The sequence below is a fragment of the Ips typographus genome, linkage group LG6 (genome assembly GCF_016097725.1).
Source record: "Ips typographus isolate SLU linkage group LG6, UJ_Ityp_2.0, whole genome shotgun sequence".
NCBI lineage: Eukaryota > Metazoa > Arthropoda > Insecta > Coleoptera > Curculionidae > Ips > Ips typographus.
In genome coordinates, this window is record NC_138427.1 from 9,751,166 (window position 1) to 9,772,008 (window position 20,843).

The following is a 20,843-nucleotide window of genomic DNA, read 5'->3' on the forward strand; positions in this document are numbered from 1 at the left end:
TGTCTTGAATTAAATAACAAATTTTATGCAAATGCTTTGAAAAAATGCCGTGTTCCGAAATACCTAAACTTGAATATCATTGATCAAGAAGTAGGTTCACTCATTTTTCATTCACACTCAAAGTGGACATTTTTTGTCTCTATATCTAGTTTTAAAACTAAAAAAATTAACAACATTTTTGATCTTTACTAAGATTACTGACTGACAGTGGTTTTTCTGTCTGAGATAGTTTTCTGTGGCTACTTAAAGTTACTGGTCTATTTCCATCCAAAACCAATAGTTTACATCATATTTGCCAGGTAGAAATGGCACTGAAAGTTTTTAAATGTTCTCCAGTTTGGTCCAATAATTCTTTTTGCAAAATTTCCATTTCTACATAGTAATTCTGTTTTGGCATACATTAATTTGATCTCTCATTGTGTTCTTTATAAATGTAGTTATTTTCGTTTTTTTGATCGACATTTTCTTAGAAATGTTGGTAAAATGGAGTCCAGCTTAAATTCCAGCCATTTTTAATCGGGATGCCATCTTAAAACTGTCATTCTCAAAAGGTAAAATTTCAACTATACTCTTCTAATGATTAGTAAGGAAAAATCTGTGTTTATGATTGGTCAAAAAGGCAGCAAGCTGAAAGTTGTTTTTTTTTACCAATCACAAACTACACACGAATAATGACGTTTTGTGACAGTTTCTTTAATGTCAATGTTATTATACAAATCAAATGAATTCTTCCTTATTGTTATGCATAATTGTAATACTGCATGGGGGCCAATATTGGGCAGCTTTTACCGTTCATCCGCACGCCGAACATCCTCAAGTATTGGCGGGTAATTGTAGCCAAGCCAAAGATTCGGACATGGTCTATCACGAAATAGTCGAACGAGACAGTATCCCGTTAATATCCAGGAACGTAACCACCACTTGGTACGGAGACGAAAAATTGTTTTGTATTAAAGTCTTGAACGAGTACAACAAGCAATACGGAAAGGGAGGCGGCAGCGTTTTTATAAAACGCGGCGGATTGTCTCATCATTACGTCACAATCGAAATGCACTCACTCAAAGGTGGTCAAATGTCTTTCTTGATCTTCCTATACGGAAGAAAAGTGTAATATATGTAATATGTTTATGCCAAATAAAAAATAAACCTAATCAATATCTACAAAGGTGTTAATAGTATATTACGTAACTAGTGCTGTAAGAAGTATTTTACGCACCATATGGAAAAAGTTGCGAATTTGCGGCGAGTGTGTAATTCCATGAGTGCGTAAAATGCCTTAGAGTACGTGTGACGTACTATACTTTACCTACGACCAAATAGAGAGTCCTGTTTTCGTAATTCATATAATTCAGAGTAACTTTTGTAAAAAATAAGGTAATAAAAAAAATTCACAAATCATGTTACTTTAATAATTATTAGTGTTGTTCTTAAAATAATTATTTATGGTAACATTACAGTTATTAAGAAGGGAAAACTTTCAGTAATATTACTTGATATGTTTGCTATTGCAGATAATATTCTAGACTAGACGAAGTGGTAGTTACTTCAAACTGAACAATGCATTACGTGATGATCTCCATCTAATATACTCTGATAAAGGAAGAACTGTAAACAAAATCAATTTTTCCCAGCATTAGAGCGATAGTTTGTGGCCGATCTTCAAACTGTACGTTTTTTTACAACTGTGCGTAAAGAGGTTTATTACGTAACGGAAAACTATGCTTAAATAGCTATTTACACTGAGGTCGTAGGTAAAATAATTAGACACAGTGAAAATACTTAATTTCAGTTCAGTTTTTTAATGAAAAAAAATTGACAAATAAAAACCTACACACAACACAACCAAACTCAATCTCATGTTGTCTCCATGCCATGAACATCTTTCATATGAACATTTTGATATTCTACTGTTATAAATTCGGAACATAGTTCGCATTTCTCCAAACCGTGAACTCTGGAATTAATGTGGGCACGTAGTCCTTGCGACGTGGAAAATCCTTTTTGGCAAATTGTACAAAACACGGTTTGTTCCTCTTCGATTCCGTGGACGCCTTTTAAATGCGTTTGCATCGTTTGCTTGATTTTAAAACCTTTTCCACATATTTGACAGTGGTAACGATTTTCTTTGGTGTGAACGAGTTGATGGGTCACAAACTGGGTTCGTCGGCCGAAATCTTTGCCGCAGTGTTCGCACTTGTACGCTTTGATTTTTTTATGTGTTATGTTAATGTGGTTTTTTAAGTGAACTGTAATCAGAACATTGACGTGATTGTACTATTTGTATAGATGAGAACTTACGGTTTTCAAAGAATTTTTTTCCACATATTGAACACTCGTAATCTTTTTCTCCACTTCCATGTTCCTTTTTTTCGTGTTTTAGTAGCATAAATCTTACTCTATATCCTTTACCGCATTTATCGCATATAAACCTGTCTGGAGTGGTTTTGTGATAGTAATTTATGTGATCTTGGAGAGCCTGAAAATTTCCCTTAACAGTGATTTGTAAAAAGTTTGCACATTGAACAAACCTGAGCGTTTTTTGAAGTTTTCCCACAAACCTCGCATTTTACAGGGTCATACTTGTGTGTAATTAAGTGATTTTTCATGTTCATACCAAACATAACTCTACCGCAATCAGGACAAGGCACACGATCTTTTCTCCCTACACTTTTAAGAAACTCCAGATGTTCTGGCTTAATGTCATACTGTACTTTAACTATCAATGAACTTTTAGGTTTGTCTTGACCTTTCAGTTTTTTTCTAAACTTTATTTGCTTTATATTATTTAGTTTTGGTTCCCTGTCTTCCTTTATATTAGAATCACTTTCAGTTGTAGCTAGTTGTGTATTTTTGTCCACAAATTTATTTAATTTGTTATTTAGCTCATCTAGTAATATTTTATGTGAATTAATTATTTGATAACGCGTCAACATTGCAGACTTTACTTCTTGATGGCACTGGTAACAGGCCATATTTGGTAAACCATCCTCTTGTTCTATCTGAAAAAGAGTATCACTGCTTTGTTAGGAAGCTTCAATGGTACTAATAATAACAAAGTCCCTTAAAGAAAATCAGTTTTGGAAGATTCATCTGCCAGGGCAGCCCAGTCGGGGTTCAGCGCCAACTTCAGGTTAGACGGCGACAATAAATTGGGGTAAGCAATTTTATGGGAGTTATCTTTAATCCGGCTTAATAAAAGTTGAAATTCTATCAAAACCATCATGCAGAGAGTGGGAGGGAGAATGGGACCAACTTCATAAATTAAATCAACAATTCTAATAAATTTAAAAAACTTTAAGAGTGTTAAACAAATATGTTACATGTTTTAAGGCGAAATTAATTAATATATTACCTACTTTTAATCCTGTTAAAATGAGAATCATTTCTGGAAAGCTGTCCTGAAAAATGTCCATAAACTTGTCTGTATCCTCTAAACAAAACCTACATCTCTGGTATTCCATTATTTATCTATTAAATTAAATATTAACTAATAATAACTTCTAAACTCAATTAAGAAATGTTAAATTAATTTTATTCTTAAATTAATAAATTGTTTTTGTTATTTGTTTTGATTAGAAAATGCGACATTGCCAGATTGCCACTTGCTAATAGTGAATCATATTTTTTACTTCTGCTTCTGTATTATTTTTCTTCACGGTGATTGAATCGCAGAGGCACCTATTTTATAAGTAATACGTTTTAAAATTAAAATACCAAAATTTGTATGTTTATTCAGTTGACATTTTGAGCATTTTGAATATGGGCAACGTGGCACGTTGGTTGTCAAAGTCTGCAGTCTGTAATGTCAAGAGACAAGCGAACTATTTCTATCTTTCTCTATATCGTTTTAACCGTATGCAGTGTTGTCAAGTACAGTGTCAGTTCAGCAGTGGTCCGTAATTTTTAACTGTTCAACGTTGATTAATTATATCTGCTACTGAGAGTCTAGAGATATTTAAATTGCATTTTAAACATTGTTTTTCCTTCATATTTCTATCTATTGCCCCCTAGAATAATCATTAACAAATTAAAATTTTTACGAATTCTTTGGTGAAGTTGAGATTTAACAGTATGGCAACTGCGCGCTTCCCGACAATCGATTGCCTATCCTTTCACTCACGTCTCACGTCATTGAGACACATCGAGTATTCGAGAGATTCCATATTTTCCGTGTTCTAGAAGGTTCCTTGTGAATAGGTCGTCTGTTTTTGGTTTTTGGTCTTCTACGGTTATTTACGTATCGGAGAGTACCAAGAGCTAGTCGCGTCAACCACGTGCGGGTGCAATTGTCCAAGGCGATTACTTTTTAACATTTACAGTTTATTTTACATTGTACATTACGACATAATATAAAATCAATTATTCGATTTTTAAGGTAAGTAAAAACGTTTTTACTGTAATGTACAATTGCATCACAGATCTTTTCTTTATTACTGTAGACTTGGTACCTGTCTGTATGTTAAATAGTATGGTATTAACGAATTTACCTAGAAATAGCAAAATAATTTTGGTAGGTGATTTCTGTGCAATTTGGCCTTCAACCATATACTTGAAAGCCTTTGTGGGTACTTTTGTCCTTGAGAACACTGGGTACTGTATTTTACTGTTTTGTATACCTGGTGCTTGATGAATGACTTGCCCTGATAAAAATGTGTCAAACCTTTTCCTTTCCATTGATTAGGTGTATATATTGAAAAAGAATGCCTTTTTTGTTTATAGTCAACTATAAACCAAGACATTACCCTACATTAAGTCTAATTTATAAGTGACTTATGTCAATTAACATCACTGTGTCACTCCTTCCAGTAGCCTTAAAGGTTGTCAATGTCATTTATAAAGTCCCATCAAAGGTGGCATATGAGTTAAGGGTCTACAGATTGTGCATGTGACACGATTTGACAGTTGATTACATAAAAACCAATCACCTGATCACATGACCAACTGTCAGATTTTTTTGTGCTCAAGACAGGAGCTCCAACAAATTATTTATATTTATTCATATTAATATTAAAATTGGCCTAAACATGATATGTATCTAATTTACTGTTTTCCTTAATTTACAGTAATAAATCATGGTGAAAGAAACAAAGTTTTATGATATCCTGGGGGTGAAACCGGGCTGTTCCGCTGATGATCTGAAAAAAGCCTACAGAAAACTAGCTTTAAAATACCATCCAGACAAAAATCCCAATGAAGGTGAACGGTTCAAACAAATCTCCCAAGCCTACGAAGTTCTCTCTGATCCGGAGAAAAAAGCGATTTATGACCAAGGCGGCGAACAAGCCATAAAAGAAGGAGGCGTAGGCGGAGGTTTCTCCAGTCCCATGGACCTGTTCGATATGTTCTTTGGAGGTGGAATGGGTCCGTCACGTGGCAGACGAAGGGAACGCAAAGGCAAAGACGTGGTGCATCAACTCACCGTTTCGTTGGAGGAACTTTACAAAGGCACTGTCCGAAAATTGGCCCTACAAAAGAACGTGATCTGTGATAAATGCGAGGGACGCGGCGGCAAAAAGGGTGCAGTGGAACAATGTCCCACTTGCAAGGGAATGGGTATGCAGGTGCAAGTACAACAGTTGGGGCCTGGAATGCTGCAACAAATCCAGACCGTTTGTCCTGAATGTCGGGGACAGGGAGAGCGGATTAATCCAAAGGATCGTTGCAAACAATGTCAAGGCAAAAAAGTGGTTCGGGATAGGAAGATCTTGGAGGTGCACGTTGATAAAGGAATGGTTGACGGACAAAAAATTGTTTTTAATGGAGAAGGTAAATTTAGATTTTGTTATATTATTAAATTTAAAGCTAAACAAAATTGTTTTAGGTGATCAAGAACCGGATTTGGAGCCAGGTGATATCATAATCGTGCTAGAGGAAAAGGAGCATCCATTGTTTAAACGAAACGGCAGCGATTTGGTTCTAAGACTGGAAATTCAATTGGTCGAAGCTCTCTGTGGATTCCAGAAGGTTATTAGAACGCTTGATGATCGTGATCTAGTCATTACCCAACTTCCTGGGGAGGTGGTGAAGCACGGAGATCTCAAGTGCATTCAAAATGAAGGTAGCCAGACTCAAAAATGAAGTGATTTTTTGCAATGCTAAATATAATAAATTTTAGGTATGCCACGTTACAAGAACCCGTTCGAAAAGGGTCGTTTGATCGTTCAATTCTGGGTGCAATTCCCGAAAACGATAGCGCCGGAAGTTATTCCCGAGCTAGAAAACTGCTTGCCGCCTCGTGAGGAAGTCATGATTCCGGATTCGGCTGAGGAATGTCTGTTGGAAGATTTCGATCCTGAACAAGAAGCGAGACGGAAACAACAACAGTATAAGGATGCGTGCGATGAAGACGACGAGATGCGCGGCCTCGGTGGACAGAGAGTGCAGTGTGCCACAACTTAATCTCCACTCTCATTAATTCCTTTTATTTTTAATTTATTGAATCGAATGGTAGATACTTTATATACTACATTTTCCTATAACGATGATGTGCATTTACGTCTTAATGGTAATAACAGTAATTAAATACATAGCAGTGCTAATGCTGTAGGGACTTTGTATTAAAATGATAGATTTTCTCATCTACACAAACTTGATTTAATGAATATTGCAGTCACAGCTTTATTAAGTTTATTTTTTGTCAATTGTGATGATTTCGTTGTCTTGTTTAGGTTCTTTTGAAAAGGTAAATAAATAAGACATTATCGTCCAAATTTTTGTATATCCCAATTCCTTACCCATTTTCTTTAACCTTCTTCTTAATCCGCCGTAGGTTGGCGATCCAATTGGCAATCATTATTCTGGATGTAGCAGCTCTGAAGATGTCAATTGAGGTACATTCAAACCATTTTCTTAAGTATTTCAGCCAGAAGTTTTGTCTTAGCAGGAATTAATAAAGTAATGGTATAAATGATGACTTTTATTGAGTTGGTGTGCTCTTGTTTTTGTTTCTTTTTTTTATAAAATAACCAATGCGTTATACAAATTAATAATTTACAGTTGTATTGAATATCACGTTTAAAAGAATACTTACCGAGCACAAAATAAAGATTAAGTTTTCAACACGGTGGTATCGTGATAACTCTAATTAAAAAAGTTTCCATATACAATTTACGTGAGTGACTCCCTAACAATCTAAATCTCATAATATACAATTACGTTTTTTCCATAATATAAACTCTCGTTAAATATTCACAATTTTTGATTTTAAAATGTCTTGTAAAAAACTCGTAACACTATGAAGCCTGTATTTTTAATTTCACTGCACACAAGCACTTTTCAGCTTGAAGTTGTGTTCTATGCAGTCTATTTCAGACCAAAACGTCCGGACCTCCAAAAATAGCTGCAAACAAGTAAATTGTGTTTAATTAATCTCACAGTGCGTTTGTAATAAAAAAAACTTACCTGGTTCAACCAATTTTCGTCAGCCAAGAGTTCGTTTAATATACAAGTGGTATCTTTATTAGGATCAGAAGTTCGTTTCTCACTCACACGTTTCGCGCACTCTATATACATAAGGTATTTCTGGTGAACAACTTTATTCGCCAATTCCACTCGACTCACACAGATTCTACACATGAAGAAGTCCTAAAAACAAACATTAGAATACAATCGATAACTAAAGATGAGGCTTAACCTTTTCGTTTATGGCATTAGGATCTGGCTGGCAACCCTCCAAAGTGGTTGCGTTGTACGGTTGCCCGTACATAATAACGCGGACGGCAACGTTGTTGCGTCCACATGCGGCGCAAGAACGAGTTTGCGCGTCTGTCGGACTGATTTCTCGCAAAACGTTAAAACACGGCCAAATACAAACGGCCGCTTGTAAATTAGTCGGCCATCGTACCAACTCCAGCAGTTTCCTCTTCTTACTTTCCGTGATATCGTCAATTGTTTGAACGTTGCTCAGGAAATACTCATCTATTAAGTAATTTTACATTTAGTTTCAACTGTTTCATTTAGTAATAGTTATCGTTAGCACCTTTTTCCTGAAAGATCTCCATAAGGAAGTTACTATCCAGCGCTTGTGATATTAAAGTTTGTATGTATACTTCAAAGTTGTCCTGATAACTTTCACACTGTTTCATGACTTGTTCTTGAATTTTCGGGTCCAGAATGGTAATTTCGTCCTTTAGGAACTCAACCACCGTCTCTAATTGACTTTGTGATTTATATTTTACTGGCACTGCTACGTATTGACTTTTACTTTCTGGTGTCCACGATGTATACTGTTGCAATTAAAAAATCGTATTAGTAACATTTAGAGATGCGTAAATTACCGGTAAAGTAAATATTTTACTTTACCAGGAAAAATTGACCATTAGTAAATTTCAAATTGTTTAAATAATAATCTCCTTAGATTTGCGTCATTTTTCTCATCTCAAAAACATATTATTTGTCATCATTTGAAGATGAAATAATAAAGAAAAGTGACAAAAGGCTGAAAATACAATTTTTTAGAAAGGGCTACTTTTTTAGGTAAATTACCGGTAAATTGAAAATTGACCGGTAAATTACAGATTGTTTAAATAATTAAAAAGTGTTTAACCATTCTTGTTGCATTATTCCAGAACTTTATTTTACAAAATCGGCCCGTTCCATATATCTTTCCCTTCGAATAACTTTTTACGTAATAGTTCCACATTGTATATTCCTCTTCCCCATTATGACCCTATTTTTTATTTTATTTAACTTCTACTTCTTGTCTCTTCTCAATTTTTTCATTCTCAATATTTTCATTTATTGAAGTTATATTTCAAAATTTTTATTCAACCTTTTTGTGCGTGAAAATTCTAGAGGTTCAGGGGCACAGGCCCCACTTTCTGAGTCTCTTATGTATTGAGCTAGCAAATACCCTAGTTGGTAACGCCATTAAACTGAGCGTAAAAAAAATCGGAATTTTTCTGGTAAAATTGGTAAACTTTCCAGTCACATTGAATTAAACTTTCCAAATTTTACTTTACCTTACTGGTAAATTTACGCCCATCACTAGTAACATTTAAATGCATATTTACCGTGGATATATTCCGGTACATGGTAACGCCATTTTGCTCGAACGGTTCGTATTTTTGTAGAAGCGTTTTTCCGTCCACTCGCCAAATAGCAGGCCAATCGTGAAAGAGTTCGGACTTTATGGCAATAAACTCACCAGTCTATTAGAGAGAAAGAGAACAATTATAAAAGTTTTAATTCTGATTTTTTTCACTAATAATGTATTGAAAAAAGTTTAGAAAAAGTAAAAACAACCTTGTTACTCCAACCAGCTTTGGAGAGTAACCTTTTTGGAGTTGAAATAGTTATTTTTGTCCTAAAGACTAAAGTTGACGTGTTGCAGCGATTATTTTAGAAAAAGGTAACTTTTAATTGGGCTCTGGATTTTTTTATGTAACTGTCTACCGTTGTTATACATATCATTTTACATGAGACTGAATATAAACATTACCTTAAACGGATTGTCATCATTAACGGGCGAATAATTACTTTGCATGGCAGCAGCGATATTGTCCTCTAAAGTAGGGCCAGCCGGTTTAATTTTATGGTTAGTTTTAAGTTTCTTATTGGCTTGATCTACTGGGAAGACGCCTAAACCGTCGGAATCGTTAATGCCAGCGCCCTGCGCAGCAGCCGCTATCAAATTCCTAGGTTTTCGATTTTTGGCCGCCACTGCAACGCAACATGTTAGATTTAAATTTCTTATATTGTTTGTTTATCTTACTAGATCGACCTCTGGTCTTTTTCTTAACTGGTAACATATCCTCGTCGTCCACGCTGGCCGCCGGCGTCCACGCCGGATCGGAATCTTCGGAGTCTTGAAATTCCGGTGGCTCGTCCAGTTCGTCAGCGTCTTTGATCATATCAGTTAAACTGTTTTTTCCTTTAACTGCTCGTTTAGTTTGTTCTCTTTTCGGAATATCTTCAGCTTTCACTAGATCAAACAAACACAATAAGACTACGATTCTGATTAAACTTATTTACTCACCTTTATATTTCTCTCTCGATTTCCGGGCATACTTTTCCCGATCTAGCATACGCTGTCTCTTTCTATCTGCTCCTCTGTAACGACCTCCACGCGTTCTCCTATCCGACCTGAGGTTAAACGAATCGGATAGTCGCGTATTTTTTCGAGACGTACCGAAGAAATCATCTTCCGAACTGAAACCATCGTCCGAACTGTCGAACAAGTCCTTTTTCCTTTCTTTAGGCAACGGAAAGTATCTGAAATTGTTGTTGTTATGAACTGAAGTTGGTAATTTAAATCGCCTATCATTACCTGGGATCGTCTTGTGGGTCTCCGCCAGTGTTTAATCGCTGTATGCCCGGTGGTGGTCCCGTCAAATTGGGCAGTATAGTACCCCCCGCAACCGCACCATTAGTTACGGGGGGCCTGACCGCACCTCCCGGTTGTGGCGGAGGTTTTGATGCCCCATCTTCCGCCGTCCTTCTAGTCCACGTGTTAGCCGATTGTTTTCTGCCTGGACCGCCTAATTGTACGGAAATGAGTTTTAAATACTTTACTTACTGCCACATTACCTCTCATAACAGGTGGAGGAGACGTATCGCGTTCCCCTTGAAGAAATTTAAGGTAACTACTCATAAAACCAGCCCCTGGCCCTGAAATTTTGTCGGCGGGTTTCGGTCCTACCGGATTTGGTGGTTTATAGGCCGAATGATTCATCGTGGACGGTCGAGGAGTCGTGTCTAAAATTAATCCAATCTCTTGACATAAAATAGGACAAACAATAAAACTCACAAACCTTCGGATAGAAAATTAAGTTCCTCCTCAATATTCGGTACTACGACTTTGGGTTGATCGTCGGGCTGTGACTGTTGATGGTATTGTTGCTGTTGCGGAGGTTGCTGTTGCTGAGGCGGCTGTTGTTGCTGCTGCTGCTGTACAGCCGAATGATGTTGAGCCTGATCGTTGTAATTAGTCAGTGGCGTCAATTCCACCGTTTGCGGAAACTCTCCAGGATGGTTAGCGATATGAAACGGTGCAAAATAGGGTATTGGAGGCGGTGGATGACCGTGAGGATGGGGCACCTGTTTTTACATTCCAATTCAATGAAACATTTAGTTTTAACGCCAGAAATCACTTTACGTTAAAAAACAATTCAGTAAAGGAAATCACTTATAATATTACTAAAAACACTTTCAAAAATTAGTTACACTTTGCAAAAGTGAGTTTAACTCACCATTAAAGCTTGGTGCTGTTGATGTAGTGCTTGTGTAGTAAAAATCTTTGCTGCAGGCGGGGGATGGTTCCATCGGTCAAATTCAAAGTAAATACCATTTTGTTGTTGCTGATTGGCGCCTGAAGTATGCGCGGGTGGTGGGACTCGTCCTAAAGACCAATTTTACTCCAAGAACCTTTAAAACGACAAAAAGCTTACCAGAAGGCGCATGAATCTCAGGAGGCGCAGGCGGTGCGGGCTTCTCTACGCTTTTCCGTCGTTTGATCGGCGGCTTAGGCGCTTCCTGCTTAATCTCCACCTGTGGCACCTGGCAGGTTTGCTGTTGTTGCTGTAGATTTTTTACTATAGTCATAGGATCCCCCCGACAACTAGATAAATCTTGAAGTGTTACCTGAAACTGGTATTACAATTTTCTGAACTTACAAATACAATAAGAAACTCACCTGATGGCCAGTGCTGGAATCAAAATACTGCTGTCGTTGACCGTCAGTTTGCCTCGCGGTTATTTCTATGGTCGTGTTAGAATTATTGTAACTAGACTGAGTATTGGATTGGTTAGCTTGAAATTTGCGCTGTTGTTGCTGCTGCTGCTGATTCTGGCGGTCATCCCAACAAGTCTAAAAGTAGTAAATAATTTGCGCACGTTTAAACTTGCAAAACGGCCAACTACCAACCTGATTAGTTTGATTAGCGTGCTCATACCGGTCTGGAAATGATTTATCTGAATTTAAGGCTCGAGTAATGACTGACGGGTAAGCGACGTTACCACCAGTTTGTGAACTCGGACGAGGCACTGAAACGTCTAGAGGCGACGGTGGAGCCACCTACATACACCACAACCATAAATAGCAAGAAACCAAAGTTAGACGTAAATTTACCTGTTGACTGTTGGCGTTTTGTGGGGATGACATGGAATTCATCGGACTGTTGTACATGGGGTAGGCGGGACTGGGAGCGTGCCCTAAGGGAGACGCCTGGGAATGTGCTTGTAAAGGACTCGGCCTGCGAGGTACCGCCACGTTACATTCAGATCCATTCGAACTAAATTTAACATCAAATGTATAGTTGATTCTTACACAGCACTTTAAAAAAACAAAACAATATACCAACCTTGGCTGGTAGTCGGGGCCACTTTTCGGACGTTGGAAATCATCAGAACTACCAGCCTGAGCTTGTTGAGCCTGGTAATGTCTGTAATTATGCTGGAAATGTGGCGGACGTTTCCCTGAAGCGTTACTTCCCGAGTAATTTAAACGACCAGGAGCATCCATTATTGAAAAACTTATGGGTGAAGATTGGCTTTGGCTTTCCTCATTACTTCTTGCAAAACCACATAAAAAACATTTGAATAAATTTGAAAAAATTTAAAATCTGTGTGGTACCTCTGTTGTTGTTGCTGCTGCTGTTGTTGTTCACGCTGATTACCCAATTCTGAATAAATTTTTGTTTGGGCTTTAGTTTGGATCTGTGGAGCTGTTTGCTGTTTAGCAGCAGGTGGTGAAGTAAATGCTTTTTCGATTGTCCGTGAGGGATGGTTTGGAGAACTGAAATAGTATAGTCAAATTCTGAACAAACACTTTCTGTTAAAAGCAAAACGTCTTATGGGAAATTCAATGCATTTTATGACAATCTTTTAACCCAAATTTAGAGATAACTAAGATAGATACTGCTGTTTTTTAAACAGAATATAAAAGAAGACACTTGCTAGAATGTGCAAAAGTCAATATAATTTTAATGGTATGTCTATTAAAAATAACTTTTGCACATTCCCCAAACCTTTAGGTATTTAATAAAAAAAAATCAGGCAAATAATTTGGGTTAAAAGAATTCAAAGCATCTTTGTTCCACATTACTCTAGGTTAGCAGCATAGTCGCTTAAACAGTAATGTCTGCATTAACACTGCAGTTTTGTCAACAGTTAATAAATATGTAATTACCTTAAAAAAGTACGATTGGACGCTTGAGGAACTCGGTACTCTTTAGTAGTGGAAGGTGAAGAGACAATACAAGTCTGTTGAAGATTGGAAGTATTTGAGGAAGTAAATGTTTTGCCACCGCTTACTTCAGGCAGTGACACTGGAACCTGTGTTAAAATAAATGTATAAAATCTAAACTGACTAAACAATCAACAGTTTCAGATACCTGGAAAAACGTAGTTGCGTTCGGTTGATTAGAGCTGACTTTGATTGAAGCAGTACTAGCTTGAGGACTTTGCGTTCTGTTGCTAGAAGACTTGGAATTGGCGGCCAGTTGGGAATTGATGTGATTGCTCAAAGTTTGAGCAGCGGCAAAATGAGCATTCAAATTTTCATAGGACACCTGTATCCAATCACTATTACTATGAACAAACTGCAAATTTGTCTTGTACTTACCGTTTTTCCTGTAGATGTCGCGACTACACTTTCATGTGGCAGTATGCCAAATGGGCTATTTTGTTGCCAGGCAGAGGGACCTTGCTCAAAAAATGCCTGCGTTTGTGGATGAAACTCCGCAGATTCACCACCCTGCTTTGACGCAGCTGCTTGAGCCGCTAAAGCTCGATGTTGTGAAACCTATAACCAATTAATTACACTAACATTCAGTGAACTTGGGAACTAAATAAAACCTGGGCGACATAATGTGGCTTAGCCCCGCTGGCAGCAACAGCTCCGTGAAACAAGGGACTGAAGACGGTTTCATAGCCAACAGTAGGCGGTGACAAAAATCCTCCAGGTAAAACCGCTGGAGGTGCCGGAGCTGTAGTGGCGGCAGTGGTAACAGAGGCGGCGGCGGCTGCAGCTACAGCTGCGGCCGCTAGCGGATGATGTTCTCCAGCAGCCGCTTGTGCTAACCGATTGTAAGACGCGTACCAAGGCCCGACTGGATCCATTTTGTTAGAACCAGGTCGATTATCAAAACTATGGTATAGGTTAGAGAATCTTGATCTGTCCCATCTGCAATTAGTTGCAAGACTCAGCTATGATGAATTTACATATACAATGTAATTTGTAAAATATTTGACACACAGTAATTGTTTAATAATTGAAATTTTTAAGCTTCAAAGCACAACTTTTTATGTCTTAAAATTTTTGATCTCAATAACAGAAGCATCTGGAAGAGCACAAAGAAACAACAGAGGCCACAGGCACACTCCATGAAGCCATGGAAAAACAGCTGCTTAAACAATCAGCAAATAACATTTTCCGTCCTTCTTGGACCCCAAAGACACCAAGATAAGTTAAAAAAATCTGAATTAAACAAACAAAAAACGTCAAAATATGACATTGTGATGTCACATTCACAGACTGCCTTCACACTATCTAGCCCTATAAACACTGGCCCCATTCATTTTCAAGCTCCATGGAGCCAGCAGCGCGTTTTTGACGTCACGATGACGTAATTTAACAAAAGCATAATTTAACCAACTGTCAAATTACGTCATCGTGACGTCAAAAACGCTCTGCTCGCTTCATGGAGCGTGAAAACAAATGCGGCCACTGTATTTTTAGGGTTCTAAATTGTCAAAATCGTTTTTTAAAACACTAGAATATGATAATTTAGAACACAAAAAATAGGATGTTTCTGCTGGTTAGTGTTAAATTAAAGCAGTTTCAAAGCCAACTAACAATTAGATAGGCTATTTGTTTTCAGGCTCCATGGAGCGAATGTGACGTCACTATGACGTAATTTGGCAAAATCATAATTTGACCAACTGTCAAATTACGACATAGTGACGTCACATTCGCTCCATAGGGCCTGAAAACCACTGAATGTCAAAGCCACATCAGGAATTATTACTTAGGTTAAGTCTGAAAGTATTCAATTTTTAACTTTAAACAATTAGAACATTTATTAAATTTTTCTGAAGTGTAACAACGAAAAAAATGTTTATGTAAAAAATACTGAGCAAATTCCTCTGATAAATATCTGTAAAAGCTAAAGCTAAACTGATCCCATCCAACACCAAAAAACCGGTTTTTTAAAGAATGAATAACAGAGGCTGGTTTAGAAGTAGGTACCTACCTAAATACTTAAAAACCCTGTACCTACATCAGTAGGTATGGGGCTTCAAACATGATTAATTACACCTTATTAGGATGAAATAACAGTTAAAAGTGCAGACAAACAAAGCAAGAGATTGTAATTGCACTCTTCTTCATAGTAATTTTCGGGTAACCTTGAACGATCTTATTACATCAATAATAGAATAATCTTTTGTTATCAAGTAGCTCTAAACTAGAGAGTGTCTGGTGCATGTATGTTCTGGTGGTTTATTAGCGTTTTTCCACTGCAAAACTGGGCTAAAAACCGAAAAAAACGGTTGGAAAACGTTGTTATGAGGGCTAAATAATCAGTAGAATGGTGACCCCTGACACCGACATCAAACGCCAGGCCATTCAAAACAAGTCCCTTTCCGTAATATAACCGAAGCTGGCAAAAAACTAGTACAAGAATGATCTACTTACATTTCATTGGAAATAAAAGCCCTAAATTAGCACTTATTTAAAGTTGAATATTCATTAATATGGCTCCAACCAAACGTTGGAGAGGGTCCATTCAGAATCTATAGAGGCACTTTAGAGTCGCAAGGAATACACTTTAGACTTTACTAATTAACGTAAACTAAACCATCTTGAGGCTAATCAAATTCGTAAAGGTTTACAGGACGTAAAAATTACATTAGCACGATGCACGGAAGCAAAATTTCTAGAGCAATTTCACACACCAAACTTCGTGACGCCATTTTGAGAATTTAACTAACAATGTGCCGCGCCATCTTTTGGCCGTTTTCTTCTTGGCGGGCAAATCAAATTTCTGTACATCATCTCGATAGTTGTATAATGTAATTTGATTTTGTTGTAAATAAATTTTTAACGAAAATGAATTAAACATTTTTGCACCACCAACTAAAATTTAATTAATCCAAAACTTGAGTTAAATGTTGTAATTGGAAATTCATCTAGTAGAAATTAATTGCTTTGCAATTAAAGCAATAAGAACTTATATAAACTAAATTGTTGTTTAAAAAATTTATTTGAAACACCCTGGGAACTGTCTACCTCTATTTTGGAGATTGTGTATAGAAATCAGAATGTTGGACAGAACCGGACTCTAAAGAAATTTATAAATATTCGGGTATGGGTATGTTAAAAGACCGAGCGTTTGTGTATACAAAAGTTTATTTTTTTCTTTTTACTTTTAATTTTCACGATATTCTAAAATTAATAAAATAGCGGTCATTTACTAATTAATAACCAGAAAATGTATACTCTGTAAGTAAAAGTGTCTCAAGAAATGTAATATTAATTGTATATTTAGAATAAATGTGGCGTTCTTACTCGCTCTTTAAAGAAAAAAAAATCAAGAAAAACCGCCATGTTATTGAACCAATACCATCACGAGGCGTGGAGGACGCCATAATTGTAAAGCGGATGTGACGTCAAAGTTTGGCGCCTGCACCTACTTTTGTACACAGCCACAGCCTTGATGGGTTTCTGAACGTAGTGCACGTGCACTATAATGCCTTCCATTTTTAAATTAATATGGTTTCTTTTGGTCTTTTAGCTTTATACCTATTCGGTGATTTAAACATCTAGCTAATTTTATTTTTCTATATTTTTTAAACAGTTTTATTGAAATTTGCTTGAAGTGTGTTTTATTAGGTTAGGTGCTTTTTTATTCCTATTTGTAGTACGCTTTAAGTAATATTAGAAGCTTCCATATTAGACTGATCAAAAATAACAAGTAAATATGAAAATTTTTTGGTTAGTCCGACTCTGTTCAATCAATACCTGCTAAATCCATAGGCGGCGACTTTAACCAACTTGTATGAAATTTTTTTTATTGATAATTAACGTTCAACTATCTGATTTCGTGTAAAAAAATGCAACTTTAGTACAGCTTTTGCAAAATTTTAGTTTCATCCAAAAAATAGTATTTTGACTTTGTTGGAATAATGCGACGCCACTGCGTTTACAACAGTCATAGGCGTAGATAATTTTATGCACATGCAATGAAACCGTATTAATAAAAGGTTCCAACATACATGGCCGATTCAGCAGCAAAAATTTAATAACAATACTTTAATTTGCAGAATGACATGGCGATACAATAAGCTGGTATTTTGGTGGGGGCAACTGAACTATTTAATTTAACTTAGTTTAGTAGTGTGCATTTATACAAAAGTCTATATGTTACAATGCATTTTGTTTATATTTTTTTGCAATAAAAGAGCTGTATAATAAAAATTCCGAGTTCTACTTATCGAAATTCCTTCTGCCTAAATCCAATATTGCATTTCTAGCCAATCACATGATCTATGGTGTACTTAGCAACAAATGATCAGGTGATAGACTTTAAGGAAGATTCTAACCTAATTTATTCGTTATTCCTGAAGTTAGCATACTACACTGTCAACAAAGTGTCAAAACTTTTTTTGACTTGAATCAGCTTGAATGTTGCTTGCTTGCTTATCCTTTTTATCCGGTTCTAGAAATATTTAATTGCAAAAATCTCAGTTTTTTAAAATACGATTTTTTTGTTCTTGTAATTGAATTAATTAAAATTTGTGATGGACTCGGAGCAAAAGTGCGAGTCGACCGGTTGCGAAAACCTCGCCAAATTGCAATGTCCCACGTGCATAAAACTGGGAATACCAGGATCGTTTTTCTGCTCTCAGGACTGTTTCAAGGCGAATTGGAAAAGCCACAAAATAATTCACGCTCTTGCTAGTAAGTAGGGTTAGGTATGTATGCAGGAAGCAGTCAAAATGTAAAATCACTCATTAGTCAGATAAATACACCTCTACAAAATGCTCAATTTATGTAGATACTATTGGTATAAATATGTACCATTTTTAGGTATAGTAGATAATAATTTGTATCATCCATTGTTGAGTTTCTTTTAACATTGATTTCTTAATGGCTGTTTGATTTTTGCTGTTACTGTATGCAAGGGTGAGTTATAACTAACCATGCAATCCTGTGCAGGTGGGGAAAACAACAAGAAAGATGACTCCTACTGTCCCTGGCCCTATTACAATTTCAGCGGGAAATTGAGACCTTTCCCACAAACCCCAAAAAGGACAGTGCCAGGACATATAGGCCGTCCTGATTATGCAGATCATCCTCAAGGGTTTCCTTTGAGTGAGCAAGCAGTTAAGGGTTCAGGTCACATCAAAGTTTTAGATGATGAGGAAATAGAAGGTAGTCATTGATTATAAAATCAATAAAAACTTTGATAGCATTGGTGTTGAAGCTCCTTGGAGTCAGCAGATGATGATCTAACTTGACAAAACCCTTTTTTCTGTCATCAATCTCTCTACACAAATTCTTGAAAAAGAAGGTTAAGAACTAGACATGTCCAGATATCAAAATAAAAAAATCTTACTCTGGGTACAACTAGACCTAAATTTCATCAGGAGGCTCTTTAGGGTTTCAATGTCAAACGCCATTTATTTTCTTATTGTCTGTGAAAAAATAATTAATTTAATAGTACTGCACTTTAGTCAATTAACATTAATGGCTTTGGGTCTTGCCCACTCAGTACAAATGACAATTTATGTGAATAACTTTTTAACTGTAGGAATGAAAGTAGCCTGCAAACTAGGCCGCGAAGTGCTAGAAGAAGCGGCTCGTGTCTGTGACGTGGGCGTAACCACTGAAGAAATAGATAGAGTAGTTCATGAGGCTTGCATCGAACGGGAATGTTACCCCTCTCCTTTGAACTACTACGAATTCCCCGCCTCTTGTTGTACATCAGTCAATGAGGTCATATGTCATGGCATCCCAGATTTGCGCCCTTTAGAAGATGGGGATATATGCAATGTGGATATAACTGTCTATCATCGCGAGTTTCATGGAGATTTAAATGAGACCTTTCTGGTGGGAAACGTCAGTGATAAAGTTAAAGATCTAGTCAAGGTGACTCACGAGTGTCTTCAAAAAGCTATAGAAATTGTTAGACCTGGTGAGAAGTACAGGGAGATTGGAAATGTTATTCAGAGACATGCGCAATCGCACGGGTATGCGGTGGTTAAAAGTTATTGCGGTCACGGCATCCATAGACTGTTTCATACTGCACCAAATGTCCCCCATTATGCTAGTAAGTTTACCTATGCCCATTATCATTGAATCTTCACCTATTTTTTACAGAGAATCGTGCAATAGGGGTTATGAAACCTGGCCACTGTTTCACCATAGAACCTATGATATCACTAGGTACTTGGAAAGATGTTATGTGGCCTGATAAATGGACTGCAGTCACAGCTGATGGTCAGTGGTCGGCCCAATTTGAACAAACACTGTTAGTCAATGAAAATGGGTGTGAAATTCTTACCAGACGACGGGAAAAAAACGGCCAGCCCCACTTTCTTGATAAATTCTAAATTCGAAAAGTGAGCAGAGTTCTAACACTGATGTAGCAAAACTGAATATTTTTTTCATTTCTTAGGATCAGAGTGTGTGCTATTGATTTATTATAATTTTCATATTTTATTGAGTGGGCAAGTTCTACTATAATTGATTTATACTCACTTTTATGAGCCTTATAAATTATTGTTTTGCACTAATTTTTCCAGTTTTATTTATAAAATTACCTATATTCCAAAACTTACTTTACAAATATTTTATACATACAAGAAAACAAAGTAAAATATAATATAAAATTTTATTTCAAGTTACTGAACTTCTCCACAAGCTGCAATTACAACTTTATCAGTAGGTTTCCCTGTTTTAGTTCCACACCTTTCCATCCTTTTCACCACATCCATACCACTTATAACATGCCCAAAAACCACATGTTTACTATCCAACCAATCTGTTTTGGCAGTGCATATAAAGAATTGTGACCCATTAGTGTTAGGTCCTGAATTAGCCATTGACAATGTGCCAGGAGCTGTGTGCCTCAACTTAAAATTTTCATCAGCAAATTTCCTGCCATATATTGATTTACCACCTGTACCATTATGATTGGTAAAATCTCCACCTTGACACATAAAATCTGGAATGATTCTATGGAATGAACTACCCTGAAAACCATACCCTTTTTCATGGGTACAAAGAGCCCTAAAGTTTTCTGCTGTAAGTGGTACTATGTCTGCTCTGAGCATTATGGTTATTCGACCTATTTCTGTTTTACCAATTTTGATATCCAAATACACTTGAGGATTCTTTACTTTCTGTGGCACTTCAGTGGTGGTGGTTTCACTTGTTTCACTGTCCTTTTCCACATCAACCATTTTGTCCTTTATTGTTTCACCTGCATGTTTCTGCAACCATGTATCATCAGACCAAACTGGACGCGTTGACCCTTCTTTGATTTTCTGGGGTTTGGCCAAATTGACTCTTATCGTTCGGCCAAACAATTCAGCGTCGTTCATATTGTCGACGGCTGCGTTGGCGTCTTCGGTTGATTCAAATTCGATAAAAGCAAATCCCCTGTGTTTCTCCGATTCGTAATCAAGTGGAATTTGAACGTCTACTATGTCGCCAAAAGGGATGAAAGCGGCTCGAAGGATTTTTTCGTCTATTTCTTCCGCTAATCCCCCAACGTAAATAATTTTCTTATTTGACTCACTCATTTTAAGTATTTTTTAGTATTAACTGAGTAGACATGTATACAAAAATATTGTTTTTATATAAGTGAGGTTAGGTTAAGTAACATTTTAGGTTAGTA

The 20,843-nt window shown here is 36.8% G+C and overlaps 5 protein-coding genes and 1 long non-coding RNA gene across 8 annotated transcripts; 3 read left to right on the forward strand and 3 right to left on the reverse strand.

Moving 5' to 3' along the window:
- Nucleotides 1–1,783: 1,783 nt before the first annotated feature.
- LOC145730867 (uncharacterized) lies at nt 1,784–3,603 on the reverse strand. Of its 2 annotated transcripts, none has more exons than XM_081982357.1 (4): nt 3,357–3,603; nt 2,529–2,999; nt 2,299–2,476; nt 1,784–2,246 (listed from the first exon to the last, which is right to left on the reverse strand). In XM_081982357.1, exons 1-4 carry the CDS (start codon nt 3,459–3,461, stop codon nt 1,855–1,857), a joined length of 1,146 nt encoding a protein of 381 aa, XP_081838483.1. In that variant the 5' UTR covers nt 3,462–3,603; the 3' UTR covers nt 1,784–1,854. The 2 variants fall into 2 exon arrangements, with proteins under 2 accessions (XP_081838483.1, XP_081838484.1); XM_081982358.1 differs by having other exon boundaries at nt 3,353–3,496.
- Nucleotides 3,604–4,130: 527 nt separating this feature from the next.
- On the forward strand, nt 4,131–6,710 carry Droj2 (DnaJ heat shock protein family (Hsp40) member A4-like). Its single transcript, XM_081982356.1, has 4 exons — nt 4,131–4,375; nt 5,064–5,766; nt 5,822–6,058; nt 6,116–6,710. Exons 2-4 carry the CDS (start codon nt 5,073–5,075, stop codon nt 6,397–6,399), a joined length of 1,215 nt encoding a protein of 404 aa, XP_081838482.1. The 5' UTR covers nt 4,131–4,375; nt 5,064–5,072; the 3' UTR covers nt 6,400–6,710.
- A 191-nt stretch (nt 6,711–6,901) lies between these two features.
- LOC145730865 (uncharacterized) lies at nt 6,902–15,932 on the reverse strand. Its single transcript, XM_081982355.1, is given in 22 exon segments — nt 6,902–7,339; nt 7,402–7,584; nt 7,634–7,917; nt 7,979–8,225; nt 9,012–9,149; nt 9,440–9,660; nt 9,713–9,922; nt 9,977–10,212; nt 10,268–10,478; nt 10,528–10,695; nt 10,752–11,037; nt 11,190–11,338; nt 11,388–11,580; nt 11,633–12,013; nt 12,068–12,230; nt 12,300–12,509; nt 12,572–12,733; nt 13,127–13,272; nt 13,332–13,508; nt 13,562–13,741; nt 13,795–14,122; nt 15,635–15,932. Coding segments are annotated over 21 exon segments (4,293 nt in total). The 5' UTR covers nt 14,059–14,122; nt 15,635–15,932; the 3' UTR covers nt 6,902–7,255.
- Nucleotides 14,313–16,182, forward strand: LOC145730869 (uncharacterized). Its single transcript, XR_014178687.1, has 2 exons — nt 14,313–15,340; nt 15,398–16,182. It is a non-coding gene; the product is annotated as an uncharacterized LOC145730869 (long non-coding RNA).
- Nucleotides 16,183–17,586: 1,404 nt separating this feature from the next.
- Nucleotides 17,587–19,737, forward strand: LOC145730258 (methionine aminopeptidase 1). 2 transcript variants are annotated; one of them, XM_081981368.1, is made up of 4 exons: nt 17,587–17,899; nt 18,158–18,373; nt 18,753–19,271; nt 19,322–19,737. In XM_081981368.1, exons 1-4 carry the CDS (start codon nt 17,740–17,742, stop codon nt 19,552–19,554), a joined length of 1,128 nt encoding a protein of 375 aa, XP_081837494.1. In that variant the 5' UTR covers nt 17,587–17,739; the 3' UTR covers nt 19,555–19,737. The 2 variants fall into 2 exon arrangements, with proteins under 2 accessions (XP_081837494.1, XP_081837495.1); XM_081981369.1 differs by having other exon boundaries at nt 17,893–18,028.
- Nucleotides 19,738–19,821: 84 nt separating this feature from the next.
- cyp33 (peptidylprolyl isomerase cyclophilin-33) lies at nt 19,822–20,820 on the reverse strand. Its single transcript, XM_081981372.1, has one exon. It carries the CDS (start codon nt 20,746–20,748, stop codon nt 19,846–19,848), a length of 903 nt encoding a protein of 300 aa, XP_081837498.1. The 5' UTR covers nt 20,749–20,820; the 3' UTR covers nt 19,822–19,845.
- Between the last annotated feature and the right edge of the window lie 23 nt (nt 20,821–20,843).